We start from the raw sequence: 10889 nt of genomic DNA, 5'->3' as shown, positions 1-10889 counted from the left end.
GAAACTTGATTTCCACCCATCCCGCTGTCACAAATAATTTATGAATGATAATTTATGATCGTGTACCCATCCGAATCAGTCTCTCGTGGTGCTGGCGGATGGATGTTCTCTTCGACACGTCCATGGAACAAGGCACGATCTATCAGACGATTCATCGTTCTCAAACTGCTCTCTGTGGCACGCCGAGATTGATGGCCCGTGCTTTTCACGAGGGGCAGGGTAAGTGATCCAACACGTCCAATTAACAATGGCGCGACGCTGCACCGAGACCCATCTCGTTGTTGGAACTAATGGCGTGAGTTCATGTCAAATATTCATGACTGTCTAACACTCGGGTAATCGGAGACAGACGGTCGTTTTTAAATAATTGCACTTCATAATTATCAACAAAGGCTCTGTGGATTTTAATAAGCTGTCGATCACTAGATTAAGTCTTGATGGGTAAAGTGTAATTATGTCATCTCCATCTTTATAAACGTCCCTGTTGAAATTACCGGTGGTTTGGTTTAGTCTGCCAGTTACTTATCAGCAAAATTAAAGGCCAGTGAAGCTGGGGGGTTGCATTCTTTTGAACGTTATATGGAGGTTTTGTGAACGTTTTTCTAACATGTGCTTGTCATTTCTAAATTAAGTCCTTGACTTGGTTTTGAAGTTGTTGGGTCGGATACAAACGTTGCAGGTGCAGTAGATCTTTTGCAAAGACGTCTTGATATCCCACACCTTTATGATATTAAAATAAAAATGTTCTTTGTTTGTAAATGGGAAGTTAAGCTTACAATTAAATGTTTTTATCACAGGGGACTTAAGCCCTGTCTGAATTTTTTTGAAAACCCACCCAGTTAATGTGCGCATTGCCAAAATGGCAGATTCCAATGGATTATCTTGGAAAGCATTGTGTTGTGTTGTCAATTTTGGTTTTAAAAATTATTTTTGTTTGCTTGGGAAATGATAGGGACAGAGATGCGACTTGGGATTGTTGCATGTTTGCATTATGCCTAAAATGTCGAGAGCTGGAATATAACATGCACACAAACACCTGACAATATGTAAGCTATTCATTCAAAATCACATTTTTATATTATTTTCTGGTTTTATTGTGAACTGTGTACATGTCACAACTCACTCCAGCTTTAAATGTCTCTTTTAGGATGATGCCAACAATTCCCTGTCATTTACAGTATAGACCTATATAGACCATTATCATATGTAGACGCTTACGTTTCACAATCCAATCATTTCCTCACGTGTGAAATCACATGTACTTGTTTATCTTTTTATCAAATGTATTGGTTTACAAATACATTACATTATGTAAATAACATTGTTAATGAGAGCCATTTCATGTAGTCACATATGTTCCAAGTCACAAACATTGCAAAGACAAATGAAGTCATAATTCTTCAACAGCTAGCGTTATGGCAACACTGCAGTACAAATTTCACTGTATTTTTTTTTACCTTTATATAATGTGTATGTGAATTCTGACTTTTAGGTTTTCTATTTAAACCATCAGCACTTCACAGTTCTCTCCCTCTCTCTCTTCCACACGGGCGAGTTATACAGTAGTGATGCTCTGAGCGTTTCCTTCTGTACTGTATAATCTCCTTCTTTACTCCTCCAGGACCACTAGCACTCTGCTGCTCAGAATGGAAAGCAGAACTTCTGAGAAACCCAATGTCCGGACATAAATAAAGAGAATTCCTAAGAGATCTACTGTATATAGAGCCTCATATGTAGGCATCTGGAAAGACATTACAAGTTGTGACAGCGCCGAGGAGATCAAATGAGAGCTTCACACAATCTTTATCCGGAGCTGTTGCCAAGCGTCCCTCTTTGACACCCATCTGACTGCGCATAAGTGAAGGCGAGCGGGAGAGGGAGAGAGAGAGAGAGAGAGAAAAATGTAGGAGGCGGTTACGATCCGAACAGGCTACACTGGGAAGCCACAGGCTGCACGCATCACATTGCTGTGGAGTTTCAGAGGAGACCGGGATGAAATGAGAAAGATCTGAGGGCTGTTTGCCGTCAAGAATATTCTTGTGAAGATTTAGGACGGGAGGCGTAAACTTATTGACTTCTTTGGCTTCGACATCGAGATGAGGTGAGAGTGATTTTATTTCGAAGTAGGTGCTTATGATCTTTCAGAAAACAGGTCATTTTCTTGTTGATAAACTACTTAAAATTACTTGGCGTTCTATATCATGTTAACCCACGTTAATCTGCCTTTTTTTAGGGAGGCGACAGAATATGGATTGGGATTAAGATTTGTGGGATTTTGAGACGTTTCACTGCAGTTTTCAGGTGTAGAATAATATTTGTACGTAAACCAAACGTATACACACGGATTACGTCTCAAAATCTGTTTTGGAGGACGTTGAAAAAGCGTGTCAACTGTAGTCTTGTCCCTGCCACTCTGAAGAGGAAAAACTGCTGGGACCTGCAATTTCACTTCTGGCGTCAAATTAGAAATTTATCGCAGCCAATCATTTCTGACACACTGTGCCGTACGACTCCTCGGGAGAAAATAACAGCCGACGGCTCTGCTTACAGACCTGAGGATCTGAAATATTAAAAGCCGTGAATGATGCAATTAACGATTAATGGAAAATTAAGGAGCCCTCATCAGTATGCGAAGACTGCCGGTGTTCAATTGGAAATCCACGGGGTTGAGTTAAAAGACTGACGTGACTGACAGCGGCTCCAGGTTTGACGTGTGCTACCACAAAGTATATCCTGTGGATTACAGTGAATGCTTCAGGCTGATGTTTTCCCTCTTCTTTCATTTCTCCTTGTTTCGAAGAGCATCCTAAAGGTAAATTTATTGACATATCGAGTGTTGCGTTGACCTTAGCGAATCATAATTGGCCCCTGGGGTCAATCTATACCATACGAGTGTTTGCTCTTATGGATCTCCAAATCATCTGTCCCGTTTGATTGAACAATCAGTTGCATTGTCATCTTGTCTCTGCTTCAGCATGGTCCCGCCTCCCCCGTCCAACAAGCCACACGTTTGCCTTTCGTGTGTGCTGATCGTGAGCAGCATGGCGCTACTTGACGCCTACCTAGTGGAGCAAAATCAGGGTCCGAGGAAAGTGGGTGTCTGCATCATGGTGCTGGTGGGGGACGTTTGTTTCCTCATCGTCCTCCGATACATAGCGGTCTGGGTGGGCGCGGAGGTCCGTACGGCTAAGCGCGGCTACGCCATGATCCTCTGGTTCTTCTACGTCTTCGTGCTGGAGATCAAGGTCTACTTCATTTACCAGAACTACAAGGCAGAAGGCGACAGGGCGGACGCCCTCACCTGCAAGGCTTTAACGGTGCTGCTCTCCGTTTTCGTGCCGGGCCTTTACGTCACCCTGGCCGCCATCGACCACATGGAATATGTCCGGCCCATCAAGAAGAGAGAGGAGCTGAGGAGCCGGTTGTTCTGGGTCGTGGTGGACCTTCTGGACATTTTGGATATTCAAGCCAGCCTATGGGAGCCGCAGAGGAAAGGGCTCCCCCTATGGGTAGAAGGTCTTACTTTTTTCTACTGCTACATACTGTTGCTCATACTTCCCTGCGTGTCGCTGAGCGAAATTAGCATGCAGGGGGTGAACATTGTGCCGCACAAGATGTTGCTGTATCCCATTCTCAGTTTAGCGGCTATCAACATTATTACGCTGTTTATACGAGGTGGAAATATGGTGTTTTATAGGGACGTACGAGCATCTGGGATACTCATGGGTAAGAACGTCCTAGCAATTGTTTTGAAGACGTGCAGCTTTGTGCAGTACCGGAGCCATCTGCAGGAACCACCGGCGGCCGCTCTCGCGCCAGAGTTGCAAAGGGATGCGGCGCCACAAGGTTCAAGAGGGGCGGTGCCTGTTGTAATGTCCATGCCGGTTACCATGAAAACACCGCAGGTAGTCATACAAGATCTTACTACGCTCCCAGAAGAACCTGAACTTGAAGACACATGACAAGAAAAGTCCAGCTGGGCAATACCAGAGGCGACCTACTCCTAATGTATATAAGTGAGATAAACGCTTGTTTGATGAGATGAGAAACACTTTTGTGAGATAAAGAAACTGTAGTCATGGGGTCCATAAAAACTTGAGAATAAAAGTATTGTTCGCGGCAGCTGAAACGGAAAACCATTAGTTGTCGTGGCAGGAATTAATTTGGAGAAAATCACACTTCACAGGAACTCAATGACCCCACGATTGTATCATCATGGATAACTGTGAATAATTTATTTTCTGTTCTTCCCGTAGGTGTTAAAAATGTGTTTTCATCACGTTCTGCATATATTTTATTCGGTGAAAGTGGTGAAATGATGTGTTTTATACAACCTGGCAGAAACGCCATTCAATTTACTCAACCTGTTCAAAAAAACTGAATGTTTTATATTCAATGGATGTTCCGCTCATGTGTTCTGTTTTGATGTTTTATCAGATTCAGACTGACGATATTTTGTTATTAAACCTGTTTTTGTTTTTATCTGAAACTGTTTTTTATTGCCGGCTCCTTCTTGCTGTTTTAGTTTTTCTGGTGGTGTTTTGATGAGGTAAGCATTGGAATTGCTGGACTTTTTTCCTTTTGGGGTATAGCAACATGATTGCTACCTATAGGTTCAAACATGCTTGTTGAGACACCCTAGCAACAGCTCAGCAGCGTCCTCAAAACCACTCACAGCATCTTATTCACTATACCTATAGCAATGCCCTCGCAACCACCTGGTGAGCTTCACGCAGACGAGCAAGTCACAAATTTTTCATCTTTCAAAAAAAATCCTTTGTTCTTTTCTTGGAGAAAAGTTCCACAGTGCGCTTAAAGCAAAGACTTCCTCAAAGCGTGACACAAATCCAGATGGTGTTATTGGGTCTCATCGCACTTTCAAGTTGGGGATAAACTTTAATCTCATCTGGGCCACAAGATGATAAAACGCAGTGTTTCTCTTCGACAAATCCAGAGTGAGAACAGCTCATGTGAATAAAGTTGTCAAAATCAGACGGCAAGTCCAGATAGGTTCATTTGTCATGTTTAGCATTTTAGCTGCTGAGAATCGGGGCACCTCAGCTGCTAAAATTAGCAATTCGGTATTTCAACAATAATGAGCAGATATGCCCGAGTTATCATTTTAGCAGGTTGCTATGACTACAGTAAGATTAGAGCCGTCAATAAGTATTGCACAAAGAAATGTCTCGAAAAGAATAAAGCTGACGGTAAACACATTTGACATGTTTTTCATTTCTTAAATGACAGTGTAGATCATATCACTTTATTTTAAGCATTATATATAGTCATTAAAAACAAGCAGAATATAGTCATTAAAAACAAGCGATATGATGTTTGGCAGTCGACAGTTAATTTTATCATCTTGCGTTTGGATCAAAAATAAGATTGATGATAAATTAGATTTTGACGGCTATCATTACAGTAATGTGAAAAGTAATTAGGTATTCGCACATCATTGTGATGTTTCTTGCATTTAATTTATGATGGTTTAAAATGTTTCTTTCATCACTGCATTGTTGTTAAAGTGATGGTCCAAAATGAAAACTGTGTCATGATTTACTTATCCTCAAATTGTTCCAAAACTGTACTAATTTCTTTGTTCTGATAAACACAAGGAAAGATATTTGGAAAATGACATTTCCGGGACTCATTGACTATCATAGTAGGAAAATAATTGCATATATTGTTCTACTTGATACTAAAGGAGATATTTTGAGAACTCCAGGAAAGCAAAAACTTCTGGGGCACCTTTGACTACCGTTTACATTATTTCTACCATGCTAGTCAATGATGCCCCAGAAATGTCAGTTGCTAACATTCTTCCAAATATCTTTCTTTCTATTCAACCAAACAAAGAATTGTATACAGATTTGGAACAACTAGAGAGTGAGTAATTCATGACAGAATTTTCATTTTTGCGTGAACTATCCCTTTAAAAATCACTGCAATGGGTAAAATAACAGTACTTCATTACAGTAATGAGAACTTGTGAAGTGTAATTAATTCTCACGAAAGTATCACGCCAGACAAATCCCTCATAGGCAGTTTTTTGTGAAATTTCATTTGATGTTGAGTGTAAAAATGACCTGCTTTTGTGAGATTCGACCAAACAGTAGGTAATAAAATTACTTGAGTGTTATGAACCTGTAGAGGATCTATAACTTGATACAGAAATCCATCAGAATCAGTGCATTCGATGAATATTATCATCTTTGGTTTTCTCTTTCAGCTTTGCAACTATAGTTCACTACTATTCAGCTTTCCTCTTGTGGTTCATTTAATATGCATGATATACAGGCTATGCAGATAAACAAGAAATGAATGGGTTAATGCTTTGTTTTTTACCAAGCTAATTACAGTGTCTTCCAAAATCCCTTTGAGGAAAGTCATTGCACTCGGCGGCCATATTTGCAATGTCTCCTGGCATCTGTTTCACTCATACAGAACCAAGTCTTATCTACTTGAATGGTGGATGATTTATGATCTTTTAAATTGCTTGCTAAGGTCACAAAACACAACATATTTCCCACCAACAAATAAACCTGACAGAGCTGTGGCATCTTGTTAATATCCAGTCTTTGGCATTTATGGTTCCCAATGTTGTACATTTGGGCAATTCCAGAGTTACTGATAAAACTTTTTCAATCACAACTTGAAATATAAGTTCTTAGAGAATGTATTAATTATCAATATATTGAATCATCTGTTTAGATTTTACTAAACAGCTGTTGAATCCATACATCTGAAAAATAGCAGTCCTACCCTGCTAGCACAGGTACGTCTGCTTAAGATCTGGAGATCTGGAAAACATCTGTATAAAAACATCAGATACGTCTGTAAAACATCTGCTAAATCTTGAGACCTGGAAAACATCTTCTGTGTAAACACATATGCTAGACATCTTAGAAAGATCAGTTTTACATCCATTCTAAATCATAAACATCTTACAAACATTTTCTAGATGTCTATATGACATCTGACATCAGACGTCTACGAGATGTATTGCAGGTGTCTTGCAGATGTAAATGCAGACGTTAAATAGACGTCTCCCATATGTTTGTGTGCTATCAGAGCATGGACAAGTTTTCTTTAAAAGAGAGACAATTCATAAGTTATGGATGTGACAAAAAATAGCACACGCTTTTGAGAGACAACATGCTTTGCAGGATTTCTGCGAATTACAAATCAGAAGCATTATGAGGAATATTCTGTGACAATTCACTTACGTGACAATTCACTTACGTGATTAATAAACCACACTTTTTAAACCAAATAAACTAGAGAGACTTCACATGGGAACTTAAAACACCAAATATTGACATCAGTATGATCAGTGAAAATGTTTGTTAAAACTAAGGTTGACATTTCCATTCAAACTCAAACTCCTTATTAACAGCAAAATTCTTATCAGCTTTATGTTAAGAAAGTGTAAGTTATCAAGTAGGAATTATCCAACATCCGAGCAAGAGGGCTGTGAGGGTAAAAACAAAGGCATATTGACATAATGAGTACCATCCATTTTAGGAACAATTTTATCAGCTACATTAGGATTATTGGCCGAGCATTGATAACAAAAACATCAAACCACGACCAGCCCTGGCTAAATGGCTCAATAAGCAATTCCTGGCTGACTGTTGAAAGCCCCCTGACAATGTTGAACCTCACATTGCACTGATAATAGTGCAATTACAGGAACAAAATTGTGTGAGAGGTTATTTTGGACGGAGGGAGGTGCGAGCCGGCCGCTATTTGCCAAGAAATGGAGGCCACTCTTGTAGCTGGGGATTATCTGTCAGTCAGTCCTAATGTGGGGTAAAACTGAAAAAAATGGTCTGCGACGACGCCGGGCCACTGCCGGCTGTGCTCCAATGCGGTTTCCTACTTACCCGCAGCTGATAAATGCATCCTGAGGGAGGCATGAAAGTCAAATTAGAAATTGAGGATGGGATAAAAAATATTCTTCCTGGTTATTCTGGATGCGGACACTGCAGGAATTGTAAGTTTAGATGTGTTGGGTAGCTATATTAATTGATTAATGCTATGCATCCATTCTAAAACATAAACATCTTACAGACATCTTCTAGATGTCAATATGACAGTCTCGGAGACATATTCCAAAAACATAACTCTCGCAAATGTAAATACAGACATCAAATAGATGTCTTCCAGATGTATGTGTGCTTTCAGGTATTATTTTCCATTTTCGGAATTTACTATCTGTAGCTACGTGTTTAAGTAAAACGATTGTGTTTTTGTTTCATTCTATGAACAATTCTCCCATATAAAATGTAAATTGTTTTAATTTGCATTTGTTTGCAAAAAAAGATGTAATGTTTGCATATCTTGAATACTGCAGAGTAAACAAGTTCATGCTCATGTTTAAACAACACAAAACTGAATTTTTTACATGTATCTTAGGATCAGTTAAAAAAGGAATATATGATGGAAGTGATGGAGTCTTAGTTTCTTTCCCTGAAAAATTTACAGGATAACCATAAACGCTCTTACTTTCTTATCGTTTTATAACTTCTCAGCATGATGTCTCCCTCAAAATATCTTCGTCCTTGATCCTGACCTGGTTTTTGATCTACTAACTGATGATACCCCAACATGTGTGAAATTCTGGACTAGCTTAATGTTGAATGTTTTTCACTATTAACAGAACAACTAACAACAGACTTGTTGTTTTACCCAGGGCACTGGGTCCAAATACTGTAAATAATTAATTTAAAATGCTAAAATGCAGCACTTAATTAATAAAACTTGAATTTACTATTGAAAACAAATCAATCATTTATAGCATTAATCTGAGTCAAGTAAGTAAGTGGTGATAAAAATGACAAAGGTGCACATTGAGATTGATATTACAAACAACAACTCTATGAATATGAATTCAAGTTATATTTTTTATAAATATTTAATCGCTGTCATTCGGAATCCATGTATGTCCAACTTCGCTGTTTTTAAGGGAAATGGAAAAAACACTGTAGTAAACACTGCAAATTTTTACTAAGTAAGAACCAGTGGCAAACATAAAGGGTGACCAGTAATAATGATTTATGGCAAAAAATAAAAATCCCGAAATACGGAGATACAAGGTTTCAGAAAGACAGCAACTATATGAGAATTACAGCATCTATTGAAAGAAGTTGCTTAGAAATGTATACTGGTTGTGAAAGGAAGTGGCAACATCTCTGAAATTAAAGCAATAGTTCACCTTTATGTCATTTAACCCACTATGGCTTTTTTGCTCTTTGGCCCTAAGATGTAATTTTTTTTTTCAATTTGTTTAATTTTTTCTTGTTACAATGTGATGAGTTGATTGTGATACCTCTTCTCGAGCTTCAAATGTCCACAAAATCATCATTAAATACCTGTGTGAGTTTTTCAAATGTCCTGATGGCATACGATCTGATCTTGTGAAAAAGAAACAAAAATATAGTTTATTATTAGTCACAACCCAAACCAACACTTTTAAGAAATATGCATTTGAGGTTCAAACTTCTTTTGTGTTCCTGAAGTAAAGGTCATGGGTTTGATCTCTTTTGAACACACTTACTGATACAAATGTATCTTTAATTCATTGTATGTCACTTTGAATAACACCATCTGCCAAATCTGCATAAATGTAAATGTATTAAAACCTCCATCTGGAATTCTCCAGGTCCTTGACGCAGTCCAACATCAAATATTCCAGGCTTATGAGCCTTAACTTACGACCTGTAGAAAAGCTTTAACACGCTTCCCTCCGCTATGATTCAGCTTTTGGCACCTGTTGACAGAAGCCGTGGGTGGCAATTAAGCTGCGTTTGGAGGAACCTGGCATTTCAGCACATTTGTCTCACAGTCACACTGGAACAGGCTCAGTTGCGTTTAATTGGACACATCATTATCTGCTGGCCCTGCAGTTGGATTCTTGAATTATGTGATTGCGTATATATGCGCTCCGGGCTCTGAACTACAGGGATCTTGTGTTTTTCTGCTTCAATTAGCCTAACAATGTATTCAGATCAACCTCAGCGTCCACAACTCAACACGGGACTGCACCACAATGTGTCATATACACAGTATGCCAGCTGTCATTTTGTTACTATGGCTCTTTTATTTCGACAAGAATCTTGTTTTCCTGTAGTTTAACTAGTGAAGCATTGCGTTAATGTTACAAAAGGTCACTCACTGTAGGTCGCTTTGAATAAAAGCAGCTGCTGAATGCATACATGTTAATGTTTGATCCTCATGCAACACACACACTGATAAAATGTATAGTTTGTATATAGTTTGTGACTACAAGTCACTTTTGGATCAAATTTGGTGAGAATTTTCGAAACTGAGAGTCGAGATATTTTTAAATCCATCAGAATTTTAATTAGTTCTCAAATCTCTCATCGTTTTTTTCTTTCTCACTTTCCAGGTTTGAAGATGTTGGAAGTTCATCTAAGAGCACCATCGCAGCACTGAGACGGTTGTCATTGCTACCTCGCACGTGAGGCGGTTTCCATGGCAACGTGAGCCACAGGTGATACTTTGTGTTCTGATGCTTTAAAAAGAAACCTAATAAAGACACAAAGCAAAGTCAACGGTAAACTATAAAATGGTTTTCTTTCAATGTTGTGTATGGTTTGAAAAGCATTTTTCAACGAACGTTTATTCTGTCCCTTCTAATACCTCACCGTTTATTTCAGATAAAGACCAAGGACTTATCTGGTTTGGTTACCATGTGGTTTGTAAGAAAATATCTCTCTTTCTCAAGTCAGTATTACATTTGTGTCAGTTCAAGGTGAGTGGCTTGAAAATCTTGGTTAATATTTAAGTATTTAATGTTTCTATTTTATATTTTCATACGTTGTATTCCAAAATGTTATTTTTAGTAGGGTTGTGGTTGCCATTAT

At 38.7% G+C, this 10889-nt stretch overlaps 1 protein-coding gene across 2 annotated transcripts; it reads left to right on the top strand.

Annotated features, from left to right (window-relative positions):
• Positions 1-1971: 1971 nt before the first annotated feature.
• Positions 1972-4482, top strand: tmem264 (transmembrane protein 264). Of its 2 annotated transcripts, XM_056759382.1 has the most exons (3): positions 1972-2101; positions 2234-2812; positions 2975-4482. In XM_056759382.1, exon 3 carries the CDS (start codon positions 2976-2978, stop codon positions 3960-3962), a length of 987 nt encoding a protein of 328 aa, XP_056615360.1. In that variant the 5' UTR covers positions 1972-2101; positions 2234-2812; position 2975; the 3' UTR covers positions 3963-4482. The 2 variants fall into 2 exon arrangements, with proteins under 2 accessions (XP_056615360.1, XP_056615359.1); XM_056759381.1 differs by having other exon boundaries at positions 2234-4482.
• The last annotated feature ends 6407 nt before the right edge of the window (positions 4483-10889 follow it).

The sequence above is a fragment of the Triplophysa dalaica genome, chromosome 10, assembly GCF_015846415.1.
Source record: "Triplophysa dalaica isolate WHDGS20190420 chromosome 10, ASM1584641v1, whole genome shotgun sequence".
Lineage (NCBI taxonomy): Eukaryota > Metazoa > Chordata > Actinopteri > Cypriniformes > Nemacheilidae > Triplophysa > Triplophysa dalaica.
Note: the sequence above shows the minus strand (reverse complement) of the source record. Positions and strands in the feature narration are given on the sequence as shown.

Bases quoted from the DNA above. Each gene is read 5' to 3' on its own strand.
- tmem264 (XM_056759382.1), top strand. From the start codon at position 2,976: ATGGTCCCGCCTCCCCCGTCCAACAAGCCACACGTTTGCCTTTCGTGT.